The following is a 13,980-nucleotide window of genomic DNA, read 5'->3' as shown; positions in this document are numbered from 1 at the left end:
CAGTACCAACTGCTGACATTCATTATTTCTTGATTTAATGTAACAAACACAAAAACAAATAAATTTTGTTTGTTGCGCTTTTATGAAATCTTTCTCATTTTCATCTAATTTGACCTAAACTTCAGTCACGTGCTAAAATGTTGCGGGTATTGGCTCTACATGATCTCGTTCCGGGATGACGGTTTCAGAAACGTTGGGAAGCGGTGTCCCACAAAGAGAAAATTGAGCTGACATATTCTTCACGAGAGAGAGAATGTTTATTGTAATATGGATCAAACTTTTGACGTTCCGCATCTGGACAGTGGACAGACACCCTAGTGCACAAGCTCCTCCCTCGGTGGTTAGGTATTGCAGCGCTCCACCTGTTGCGTGGCCATCGTCTGTCGCAAGGCCGCGTGGCTGGCCGCCTCCCAGCGCCTATATAAGCGGCGGCTCGGCGCTCGAGCTGGTGTGTCTCCGTACAGCTCATCCAACAACATGATCAAGGTGAGAGCCGTCGTAGAGTTACCCGAGATGTGGCCACTGTACGACGATTTTCAAATGTATCGGATCTCGGATTTACCATCTACAATATCGACGCCACTGCAGTAGTATTACTTATAGCAACAAAGCCAGAAATCATGCTTATCTAATCGTGTGCGTCGAAGGATATTTGGTTGTCTACAGTTTCTCGTTACCTGTTTTTACTTTTGCTCGTTATTGGAAAATCTGCGAGGCAATGGAGGCATCTGCTCGTATATCCAGTGAAACGTCTGGTAGTGACGGAACCGGACTAGCAGAAAATGTAAAATAAGTGTAGCTGTCAACTTGCACATCACCGCTAGGAATCAGTGATAATGGATAACTCTAGAGGTAATTCCGCTTGCTACTGAAGCGTTATTCTCGAGCTTTGCTGTGGGGATTCTTTGAGATTATTTTCTGAAGCAGAGGTTCGGAAATGAGTCGACACAGTCTCGCGATATCGTGTGAGAACTAGTCTGAGTAATTAAACAGGGAAGTTAACATTCAAGCCACCAGTGACGCGTCAGATCGAAAGGTCACATTTTGCTGATAACTGCATCACATTTAATCTTCTGTAGATGCGAGAAAGGTGATTCGTGTTTATGATGATAATGTGCGGTTCCAGATAAAACCGGAGATGAAACAAAAAGAAAATACTTCTGTTTCCCAGGTTTGATACAGAAGAGCTTTCCCAGTACTACAGTGAATCGCTGTAGTAAAATAACTAATTTCTTACTATTCGTAAGCCTTTGTTTTGACGTCCGATAAAGACATACACAGACTTTAGTCCAACTGACAGACAAGTAAAACCGATAGTATACAGCATTTATTTCAAAGAGCGTAACGCAGTGATTTTAATTATAGTGCAGCTGTGACAAAACATGTACCACAAATGTTTATTATATCCAGTCCGTATCGAAGACAATAACGAAATTGATATCTGTATTCCGATACGCACAGTTATAGTGTTGCGTTTTATATCGTCAGGGAACAACAAAGTTGTTATCTTTGCGTTGTGGTCATTTTCGCATTCAGTCCCTAACCACGTCGGGCCTGAGAGTCTAGCGGGAAATCGCGCTCGTGCAATAGAAACGTCGCTGCATCGAATTCTGATCGGTCCACTGGTTTCTCAGTTTGCCTCTTACACTAGCATTCACCTCTCAGTGATGCGGATATTTGTCTGAAATGACACGTGGTTTGCAGATCGGAGTGGCTGTGCGGTTCTAGGCGCTACAGTCTGGAGCCGAGCGACCGCTCCGATCGCAGGTTCGAATCCTGCCTCGGGCATGGATGTGTGTGATGTCCTTAGGTTAGTTAGGTTTAATTAGTTCTAAATTCTAGGCGACTGATGACCTCAGAAGTTAAGTCGCATAGTGCTCAGAGCCATTTGAACCATTTTTGGACACGTGGTTTGGATTCAACATTGAAGTGTACGCGCCCTTTCCCTGGTTGAATAAATAAGTAGATTAGGGACACGCTAGTCACCCATTGGGAGACTTGCACCAGGTCATCAAACAACACGAATTTATTGTTATTGTCTTAATCACAACGGTCAGCTAATTGAAAACCAGTCCAACAACTAAGACTAAAAGGTTACCATTCATTTCAAATATCATATGTACACAAGTTTAACACAGATTTGTGCAAACCCAGCCCCATATGTGACTATCAGGTACAGTAAACCAACGTTGATACGAGATGATCTGTCAGCAGTTAATTATTACAGTAGATGAACAATTGCTATACAGTGCTGAGCAGTATCATACTTCTCGTTCACTTCCTTGTGTCATAAATTGGCACAATTAAAGCATACATTAACGGTGCTATTAATGTGAAAAAATCCGACGAAACTTACTACATATCTGAGCCCCAGAAAAGTCCACAGATACTGATGTGTAAGAGATTTTATTTTGTTCCGACATTTCCATTCTCAAACAACATATTCATTTCAGTTTAGAATGTGCTGAAGAAGTAAGACTCTCTGCACGTTAAAAAGATGAGTGTTGTTTGTCACAATACTGGCCATTCATACAATTCAGCGGTACTTTAGTTCAATAAGTCATTGTGCAATACTGCATATTTGTTTATTTATTTATTTATGTCTTTATTTCACCTGATAAGTTTAGGGCTTTCAGGTCTATTCTTACATCTAACCAGACTTTATTGAATTAACATTACAGTTTGTATAGTATACACATTAAAAAAAAGTTTTGCATCATCCCGGTTCACAGAACTATTGAAGACAGACGTTGACTGTGGATACTGAATCACAGTCCCTTTGACTGTTCAGAGATGTCACTAAACCCGCCCAAAGATGTAAACAACCATGCATGAGAAGGCGTATTAGACGGAGGGTGTCCGACAGCCGATCAGTTCCAGTATTTCCACCGGTTCGATCATGTCCGCATTGTTACTTTGTGCCAGGAAGGGCTATCAACAAGGGAAGTGACCATGCATCTCGGAGTGAACCAAGGCGATGTTGTTCGGACATGGAGGAGATACAGAGACACAGGAACTGTTGAGGCCATGCTCAGTCCGCCCAAGCGCTACTACTGCAGTGGATGACCGCCACATACGGATTATGGCTCGGAGGAATCCTGACACCAACGCCACCATGTTTTCGTTAAGCCACAGTACGACACTAATTGTGCGCAATAGGCTGCATGATGGCAACTTCACTCCCAACGTCCCTGGCGTGGTCCATCTTTGTAACCACGACACCATGCGGCGCGGTGCAGATGGGCCCAACAACATGGCAAATGGACCGCTCAGGATTGGCATCACGTTCTCTTCACCGATGAGTGTCGCATATGCCTTCAACCAGATAATCGTCGGAGACGTGTTTGGAGGCAACCCGGTCAGGCTGAACGTCTTGGACACACTGTCCAGCGAGTGCAGCAAGGTGGAGGTTGCCTGCTGATTACGTGGCATTATGTGGAGCCGACGTACGTCGCTGGTGGTCATGGAAGGCACCGTAACGGCTGTACGATACGTGAATGCTATCCTCCGACCTACAGTCCAACCATACCGGTAGCATATTCGCGAGGCATTCGTCTTCATGGACGACAGTAAGGCGTCCCCATCGTGCACATCTTGTGAATGACTTCCTTCAGAATAACGACATCGCTCGACTAGAGTGGCCAGCATGTTCTCCAGACATGAACCCTATCATGCTTGAGATAGAAAGGGCTGTTTATGGGCGAGGTGACCCACCAACCACTGTGAAGGATCTACGCCGAATCGCCATTGAGGAGTGGGGCAATCTGGAACAACTTGTGGATAATATGCCACGACGAATACAGGCATGCATCAATGCAAGAGGATGTGCTACTGGGTATTAGAGGTACCAGTGTGTACAGCAATCTGGATCACCACCTCTGAAGGTCTCGCTGCATGGTGGTACAACATGCAATGTGTGGTTTTCATGAGCAATAAGAAGGGCAGAAATGATGTTTATGTTGATCTCTATTCCAGTTTTCTGTACAGGTTCAGGTACTCTCAGAACCGAGGTGATGCAAAACTATTTTGATGTATGTATATGAGCAGTATATGATAATGATAATAACAATAATAATAATCACGCCAAAAATTATAGTAATGAGTTGTGAAATGTAAGAAATGTTAGTCTTATTAACCTTAAGTAAATTCCATATTATATTCGTGTCGAATGTGAGTGGTAATATCGAACAAATACGTCTGACAATGATAGAGAGGTAATCAATGTGTAGAAGAAGTTGACTGGTCAGAGAAAGAGCAAGAAATAAAAGGGTAAGATTACCAGAAGAGACTGAAGGGAGGAAGCAGAAATACAAAAGAGCAGATGATGATCATTGTAAGTTGGTAAAATCTCTGTGCCAAAAGATTATTTTTTCCCCTTTACAAGCAGTTTAGATCGATATGAATGTTTTTGTGATAAAGAATTGTTTTAAATTCTACAAATTTTGAACAGTGGATCCCAGTGTAGTCAACTGTCATGTCACATTTCATCAGTCTGCAGAGAGGTCTGGTATTGACATGTACAAAAGGTTTCCACTGGACAAAAAACTAAAGAAAGGAGTCTATCTTGCTGTGTAGTTGTACTCTCTGGACAATGATTACTCACAATGTCATTATAACTAATTCAGTAGTACCTGTCATTTAACTGCCACATAGATGGTATACATTCAGTTGGAGAACAGCGGCAGAATCAGCGGTTGTTAACATCTCCATGTTAACACGTTTACATCGCTCCTCACATAGACTATGCTCTCCCCACAGATCGTGCTGGTGCTGGCTTTGGCCGCCTGCTGTGTGAGCGCCGTCCCCAAAGCCGGCCTCGCCCCCCTGGCCTACTCCGCCCCCCTGGTTGCCGCCGCCCCCGCGGCCTACGCCGCCCCCGCGCCGGCCGTCGTGACGGCGCACAGCTCGCAGTACATCGCTCAGAACTTCAACGGACTCGCCGTGGCCCCCGCCGCCCCAATCGTCGCCGCCGCCTACCATGCAGCCCCCGTCGTTGCTGCTGCATACCACGCAGCTCCGGCGATACTCGGCTGATGAATTACAGCCAATTCACTGTGTGAAAATGCAAATAATAAAAAAATAAATGACTTTACCTTAAAGGTATCTGTTTCTAAGTTTTAAAAAAATCTTTTTTTATCTTTCTTGTTCGACGCTTTTCAGAACGAACCTAAGAACACATTTGGATAAGATACTGTTGTGCCCACAAAAGATCACGAAGTGAGATATCTACAATACTAGAAAAATTCTCTGCCAGAAACTGCCTTAAAATATCTGAGCTCAAAAAACTTTTCTACAGAAAACTCCGACAGCAACACACTACAGATGAACTGACTTACAGTGATTGTGTAGAGATCGATGGACAAAAGAAGAGTGAAAGTGTTTCCTTCTCGCTATGTAAAGTGGTACCAATCCCTCAGCCCTCGCATTACCAAACGGGGTATTCTGACTACACCAGGTTGATTTCTTCCCTATAATAATGTTATCTGAAGGGCCACATGCCTGTGGTTTCATGACTTTGTACTAAAATGATTGACGCTGAATTCACATTCTCGACTGTCTAATTTTTTGGCTTTATCATTGTTATTCAAGTCATTTATTGGTGGGATTGTGAGACTACTCTTCTTGATATGAAACGTCTTATTTCCTTATTTGTAGAAAAAGAAGATTTTGGGAAATATATCTGTCATTCATCTTCTTTGTTGAGTTTTTCCATAGATCCAATGTTTGTAATTGTTGTTGGTTACTATTGTTCAGTTGAATTTGATGTTCACTGTTGAGCTGACATTACACGAGTCAGTATTTCATCTGCAAGTAAGGATGTCCAAAGGACTTTCTAGCGAAGAGATCATGGGAATTCTATACAATTTTGATGTCAGTGACGATGAAAATGAATGGGACATTGATAATGCACTGAAAGAATATATGGAACCTCTTGACAAAGACCATATCATAGCATCAGATGAAGCTGATGATGAAATATCAGAAGACACTACACATTCACGTGAACAAGTAGAAGAAGAAGAAGAGGATGATGATGATGAAGAAGAAGACGAAGACACTGGAGATTTGTTTGTTTCTAGAAGTGGTGTACAATTTTCTAGTGAACCACCAAAAGTTGGTCGGCGTCGACGTCGCAACATTTTGAATGTAACACCTGGCCCAGTGAATGATGGAAAACAATCAAAACAATAACAGAGTCATTTTTATTATTTATCTCACCGGAATCGTGAGCATCATTGTAGAAGAAACAAACAGAGAAGCCAAACGAGTAATTTCTTTGTGGAATGAAGCTCATTCTTCGAACAAAACGACATGGAGAGATACAAATGCAACTGAAGTGTACGCTGTATTACCAATTCTAATAAGAGCTGGTCGAACTCATGGACATCGTAGAAGTGCTTCCGATCTGTGGGGAGGTAACCATTCTTTTCTGCTGACATGTCAAGAAAGCGATTTTTGTCTTTACTGAAATTCTTGCGATTTGACAACAGAGACATGAGAGCACAGAGAATTTAAGAAACCAAGGACAAGCTACAAGCGATCAGGGTAGTGTTCGACAAATTTCAATCTAACTTGTGCAAGAACTTCTACCCTTATGAATACATGACTATTGATGAACTATTAGCAAGGTACTGAGGAAACTGCACTTTTAGGGTTTATATGAAGAAAAAGCCTGGCAAGCATGGCATTAAAATTTGGGTTTGTGCTGATGTGAAGACATTTTACTTATTACGTTTCCAAATTTACACAGGAAAGGTGGACAATACTCAGGAAGTGAATCAAGGACAGAGAATTGTTTTGGATCTGATGGAACCATTTCTGAATAACGGTCATTGTGTAAAAACTGATAATTTTTTCACCAGTTTTCCGTTGGCTGCTGAACTACTAAAACGAAACACGACATTGGTTGGTACCTTGGATTCCAATAAGAAAGAGATTGCGAAGGAATTCTTGCCAACAAGAAGAAGAGAAGTTCACTCTTCAATGTTTGGTTTCACAAATGACTTGACCCTAGTTTCCTATGTTCCAAAGAAGGGAGAGGCAGTAATACTGCTCTCTACTCAGCATAATGAGAGACAAGTAATTGGTGAAGAAAGTGAACACAAACCCGAAATCATTCTGTGCTACAACAAAACCGAGGCGCTGTAGATAATGGGGACGAAATGACAAGAGAATACAGTTGTGTTACAGGAACGAGGCGGTGGCCACTAAGAATCTTCATGGAAATGATAGATATTGCACCACTGAATGCATATATTCTGTACACTCAAAGATTTCCTGGATTGGAGAAGAATAACCGAAGCCGACGTAAACTCTTCACCACTGAAGTAGCATTTGGACTCAGCAAAGGCAACACGGAAGAAAGAGCCAAAAATATCAACGGTCTTCATAAAGATGTACAAGATGCACTGAAAGCTTGTGGTATTGCAATTCGTACAGCAGTGATCCAGACCCAGTGTTCAAAGTTACCAACGCCACAACGATGACAAGACTGCAAAAGAAACGATGATCGGAGAACAAGATTCTGTTGTGTAACGTGCAAGAAATCTGTAATATACACAGAGAAGAAACTGTTGCTGCGAAGTCCATGCAGTGCAAAAATGTACTTGACTAAAAAGTTGAAAAAAGTCTTGTGTTATTTTACTGTAGTGACTGTTGAGGTACATAGATGATTAATTTTCTGTTCGTTGAATACTGAATTTAGTGAAAGATATAAAAAAATTTTGTACTTTGTATCTGTGATCTGATTAAATACTTCTAATAACCTGAAAAGCTGTTTTTCAATACTAAATAAACCCATTCAATGGAAATAACGAAATTTGAGAACAAATATTACAATAAAACACGAAACTCGTTTGGGGTAGTCCAAATACCCCGCTTGGTAAAATAGAGGCGTGAAAAAACTTGGTAACGGGAGGGTTAAAGTCGAAAGTGCATGGTTACTAGTGACACCAGAATTGCAATATTTGTTGATAAATGTCCTTATCAAACATATAAAACAAAAAAAGTATGTGTGAGCAGTGTCATGGAATGTCAGTATGTATTGTGGAACACATTTTTCTGCACTAGCAGGGTAAGATGCGTGTTTGGTACGGCTTCATAAGAGTGGTGGAAGACCAAGAACGAAGTGTTCATATTAAAAAGGGTGCAAGACAGGGATGTAGTCTTTCGCTCTTACCGTTCTGTCTGTACAGCAAAGAAGCAATGATGGAAATAAAAGAAAGGTTCGGCAGTGGAATTAAAATTCAATGTGAAAGGATATCAATTATATGATTCGCTTATGACATTGCTATCATCAGTGATGCAATGAACAGCGTAAAGAGTACAGAATATGGACGAAGGCAATGAGAAGAGGCAGAAATAAGAACACCGAGAAACTTAACATCAGGACTGATGGTCACAAAGTAGATGAATGTAAGCAATTCTGCTACCTAGGCAGCAAACATAATCCCATGACGGACGGAGCACGGAGGACATAAAAAGCAGACTAGCACTGTCGGAAAGGGCATTCCCGGTCAAGAGAAGTCTACTAGTATTAAACACAGGCCTTATTTTGAGGAATCAATTTCTGAGAATGTGTGTTTAGAGCACAGCATTATATGGCTGTGAAGCATGGATGTGGAAAAACAGAAACAGAAGGGAATCTAAGCATCTGAGATGTGGTGCTACAGACGAATATTGAAAATTAGGTGGACTGGTAAGGTAACGAATGAGGAGGTTCTGCGGAGAATCTGAGAGAAAAGGATTATGTGGAAAACATCGATAAAGTGAAGGGACATTAAAGATAGGATATCTGTTAAGACATATCAAGGAATGACTTCTATGGTGCTGGAGGGAGCTGTGGAGTGTAAAAACTGTAGAAAGAGACGGACTGTAATACACGTAGCAAGTACGTGAGGACAGAAGTTGCTAGTGCTACTCTCATATGAAGAGATTGGTACAGGAGAGGAATTCGTGGCGGTCCGCATCAGTCCATTCGGAAGGCTGATGACTCAAAAAAAAAAAAATATATATAAGAAAATGCTTGATCATTGATATAATGGTAAATGCTGGTATATACAAACTCCCTCGCCCTCCCAAGAGGGTCATCACTTATAAGCCTTTGTGCAGAGTTGGCTAAAGGTGTCTGTCTGCATGCGGATGTCCGTATGTTAGCTGGGCAGCTTATTGTTTTATAGGTAACATATTTTTTATTTCATTAAGTAATGGTTTTAACAGTGTTTCTGACATTTTTAGCAATAATTATCCACTGTTTGCTTTCTAATTTAACGGAAATTATTCAGATGTCTTATTTAAAGCAACCACAGGGATTTCTTCAAAAGAGGCCCTGCGTAAGTGAGATTCATGGTGAAAATTACGTTGTGACGCTTTTGTGAGGAAGACAGTTTGTTGTCCTCCTTTCTATCGCAAAACTTGGTTCTACACTAGGATGTAAGTTTCATAGTCCTATATTCATATTTATAAACGTCATCCTCTGAGATGTACTCGATACCTGACTCGTATGCTCCTAGACCTATATGGCTACAGTATTCCTCATATAAAGAGAGCCTACAACTAACACTGAACACATCCACTGAAAACCTGGCAGAGAAATATCCCAGTCCAGCGAGAACTACATGTATGAATCCTCTTAGTGAGAAGGGTTATCACTTATGAGAAGGAAGTACCTTTGTCTCATTTATCTAATTACCCTCCACAATTTATATTACCCGTCACTAGAGCTTCCTTGGATTTTATTTTTAGTATCGGCTCTTCCATATCCGTTTCATTCAGCAACTCTTTGTTCCATTACTGAAAAGCTGTTTCATCAGCTACTAACAGGAACTTCATTAACATCACGACCGGTTTCCGCATTCACTTAGGTCATTTCCAGATCCACTGCAGACAATTAGGCCATTTTCAGATCCACTGCAGACCTCTGCAGTGTCGAGGCGACGCTATAGAAGATATCGAGCACTCTTCCTTGTTCACAGGAGTCTGATAGCATTTGCAACAGATGTAGCTGGTTCTACCAATAAAAAACATATTATGCGAGGACATAATGTATTTAAGAGGATGTCAACTTGAGTTTTCTGTTTTTGTAAGTTTTGTTTTTGGACGTAGTAAATGGATGACTGCAGCTACAGTTACAGATAGTCATGCATATTTTGGTGGCTTCATGGAAGACCTTTGAGGTACCAGCCACAAAGGAGTTATTACAGAAGAAATGGTGATGGGTATATTTTTATTCAGTGTAAAGTTGGTAATGATAAACGTAAAGTTTAATAAGTCTACGGCCGGTTTCGGCCTTTAATTACGCCCTTTCAGAAACAATGAAAACGGTCTGATGTAAAGGCTGTACGTGGTCATGGACATAATAAGGGCCTTATTAGCATCTGGAGCCACTATTTGTGAATTTATTTTTAGTTTTTCAGTGGGTGTAATCAGAGCATTAACATAGAGAAATGCTTTAGGGAAAAAAACTGTGTGGTGTTGTGTGCTGTCCTTAGGTTGGTTAGGTTTAAGTAGTTCTAAGTTCTAGGGGACTGATGACCATAGATGTTAAGTCCCATAGTGCTCAGAGCCATTTGAACCATTTGAAAAAAACTGTGTGATAGTAATAAGCAGAGGGGGTCATGGCGTGCCGACCTTCACCCGTGCAGCGTGTAGGAGCCAAGACTCGTCCTGTCACTCGGTTTCGCTCGGTCCTTCTTGGAAGGTGCGGTATTGCGGTGCGGCATTCTCCGGTAGACACAACTGACTGAGTTCAGGAGAATCGGGGAGTCAGCGTTGTTTGTTCATGATATGAAGGACGTTCACGGGTTCAGTGGCTGTTTGCTCAAAAAGAGGCAGTCTAGCGATCATCGTCACAATCCTTTAAAATGAATGGTACTGACAGTAGAGAGGGATGAGAATTCTCAGTTCGCATAAGCGTCTAGTACTGCTTATTTGCTACGAAACGACATTATAATATGTGTGCGTGTGTGTGTGTGTGTGAAATCTTATGGGACTTTACTGCTAAGGTCATCAGTCCCTAAGCTTACACACTACTTAACCTAAATTATCCTAAGGACAAACACACACACCCATGCCCGAGGGAGGGCTCGAACCTCCGCCGGGACCAGTCGCACAGGCCATGACTGCGGTGCCTTAGACCGTTCGGCTAATCCTGCGCGGCCATTATAGTATCTTGCTGAATTAATCAAAGGTTTTAGACGACAATAAAAGAGCAAAAAATTACAACGGTCGACAGATGGGATTCATTGCTCCCTACATCGAGAAGCATATTATGCAAAACTTGCAGGTATGGAGCACTTGAAGAAATTGATGGTACGAATAGTAAAATTTCTCAATTCGCACCCATTATACAATATTCAGTTGCAACAGTTTTCAATGAAAATGAACGAAGAGTATGGTGAGTTCATTTCCGGGCGGGAAGGCGTGCCGGTCCCGGGCACGAATCCTCCCGGCGGATTACTGTAGAGATCCAATGTGCCGGCCAGCCTGTGGATGGTTTTTAAGGCGGTTTTCTATCTGTCTCGGTGAATGCGAGCTGGTTCCCCTTATTCCGCCTCAGTTAGTTTATGTCGGCGATTGCTGCGCAAACACTTTCTCCACGTACGCGTACACCGTAATTACTCTACCACGCAAACATTGGGGTTACACTCGTCTGGTGTGAGACCTCTGCAGGGGGGGGGGGGGGGAGGGGGAGTCCACTGGGGGGCCGAACCGCACAATAACCCTGGGTTCGGTGTGGGGCGGCGGTGGGGTGAGTGGACTGCTGTAGCCTATTGTGTGGTTGTGTACCACTGAGGCTACGGCGGGGACGAAGCCTCTCCGTCGTTTCTAGGTCCCCAGTTCCATACAATACAATACAATGGTGAGTTCAATCACTGCAAGGTAATGTGATTAAGGCAAGAGGCATGACTGTAAATCTTGTTCGATTTAATTCACACTATTGTTCAATTTATGAAGGGAAAAGGAGTGCAGGAACGAAAGTTAGAACATCCAGAATCGATTGCACAGTTTGCATTATGAGTGGGCTGCCCACACCACACACTGCCCACAGTAAGACATTCCAAGGTAACTTCCTTCTGATTTGATGCACATGCAATTAATAAGAAAATATGACAGACACAATACAGTTCCCTAAGCTCACTAACGATAGAGAAAGGGCGAGGTTTGAAAAATTCATTGTGGCCTAACAAGAACTGCAACGACACTGACATCTGACATCTCTTTTCGAGCTGTTTTTTAGACCATTTTAGGTTTCATTTGAAATAGTTCCTGTACAACTTTTAAATGCAAATCATTTTACACTGAAACCATCCAGGCCGTCTTTATTGCTTTTCTCGTGTATATTTTCCGAGTCTCCATAATGATGGTGCAAAAGTGCTATAATATTTTCATCGACAGATTTTGTGAAAGAACTTCTTTCCGATTATAAAATTAATTAAGTCACAATTACACGGAAATTGAGTTCGAAACTCTGAAATTGTCTGCGTCTGTCCATATACCGACAATTTGTAAAAGATAAAAATTATATTGTGTCTTCAGTGCGCCATAAATAATTAATTACTACGAGAAACTTGTTTTGTTCGTGATCTCTGTTGTTGACAAATGTGAAATGTAAAACCAAGTCGTATGCAGTAATGTTGCACTACCATTTAAATGCGGTACGTTCGTTGTTTTCCTCTCTTCCCCCTCCTCGCGCACAGACAGCGCCGTGTGGTGGGCGGGAAATGTGAAGCGAGGCTGAGAACTTTGACATTTGGGCCTGGGCATGGCCCGCGAGTTGAAGTCTTGGTCAGCCCTGGTAATACATATTAAACTACTGAGATAGTGAAGGTGATAAAAAATACGAACTGGTCAGTCTCTTTTATGACATCTGAAGGGATGACAGTGACAGAACAGTTTTTATTATTTATAATGCAAATACCTTAAAAAGTAAATGAATTGTAGTAAACATTGAAGTAAACTGTTAAATCTGCTGACTAACTTGCTGCATTTTAATTCACTAACAGAGTTCGAAAAACATTTTTACGCTGAAATACGATATCAACTCTTATTATCCGTAAAAGTTTGTTTTACTGACCGCCAAAGCCACACGCTTCAATTACCTAAAATATAAAAGATCAATATTTGGTAAATAATAAAGAAACTTATGTTCAGATGCACCCGTGCTAAACTGATAAATTATCCGTGCAATTACGAATGTGAGAATTATAATAAAGACACAGAGCTCAATTGTTGAACAGTGCAACACACAGTCTGGTGAACTTTGCGGCGCAAGCTGTGGTTTATATCACAGGCGTGCACATCCGGTGTTCGTAAGGCGACTTATGGTGGGAGATCTATTCGAAGGTCACTAACTCTATACCTCATTCTACACCACAACTGTCTTCTATTTTCTGGAAGTCTTTTTGTATGTGAGAGGAATGTCTGACAGATCAGATTATTCATAGCATGGGACAAGTGTGCGTTTGCAAATAAATTCATTCTTCGACAGAAATTTGACGATATTTTGCACTTTCATTCGTGTGATGGCCCTGCGTAACAGGTTCACAATGCAAGGATTGAAACGTTGCTCCGAGATCCCCCGAAACTGAAAGCCAACTATTTATGTCTAATGACGTGGGTAATACGTCGACCAGAATAAACACTATGCATGCCGTGCAGGTGCAACAGCTGCCTGAAGCTGGAGTCTGCAAAAACATGTGAAGTTGGGATTTGCTAACTCAGGGGCGGCCATTGTCATTTACCCCGCCAGTATTGCATGTGAGAACAGGTGTTCAAATGGTTCAAATGGCTCTGAGCATTATGGGACTTAACATCTGAGATCATCAGTCCCCTAGAACTTCGAACTACTTAAACCTAACTAACCTAAGGATGTCACATACATCCATGCCCGAGGGGATTCGAACCTGCGACCGTAGCGGTCGCGCGGTTCCACACTGTAGCGCCTAGAACCGCTCGGCCACACGGGCCGGCGAGAATAGG

General features: G+C 41.9%; 1 protein-coding gene across 1 annotated transcript; it reads left to right on the top strand.

The window, feature by feature from the left end:
• The first annotated feature begins 4,743 nt into the window (after positions 1-4,743).
• Positions 4,744-5,034, top strand: LOC126176394 (cuticle protein 70, isoforms A and B-like). Its single transcript, XM_049923552.1, has one exon. It carries the CDS (start codon positions 4,744-4,746, stop codon positions 5,032-5,034), a length of 291 nt encoding a protein of 96 aa, XP_049779509.1.
• The last annotated feature ends 8,946 nt before the right edge of the window (positions 5,035-13,980 follow it).

Source organism: Schistocerca cancellata, chromosome 3, assembly GCF_023864275.1.
Source record: "Schistocerca cancellata isolate TAMUIC-IGC-003103 chromosome 3, iqSchCanc2.1, whole genome shotgun sequence".
NCBI classification, from domain to species: Eukaryota; Metazoa; Arthropoda; class Insecta; order Orthoptera; family Acrididae; genus Schistocerca; species Schistocerca cancellata.
This window is presented reverse-complemented; position numbering and strand designations above follow the sequence as displayed.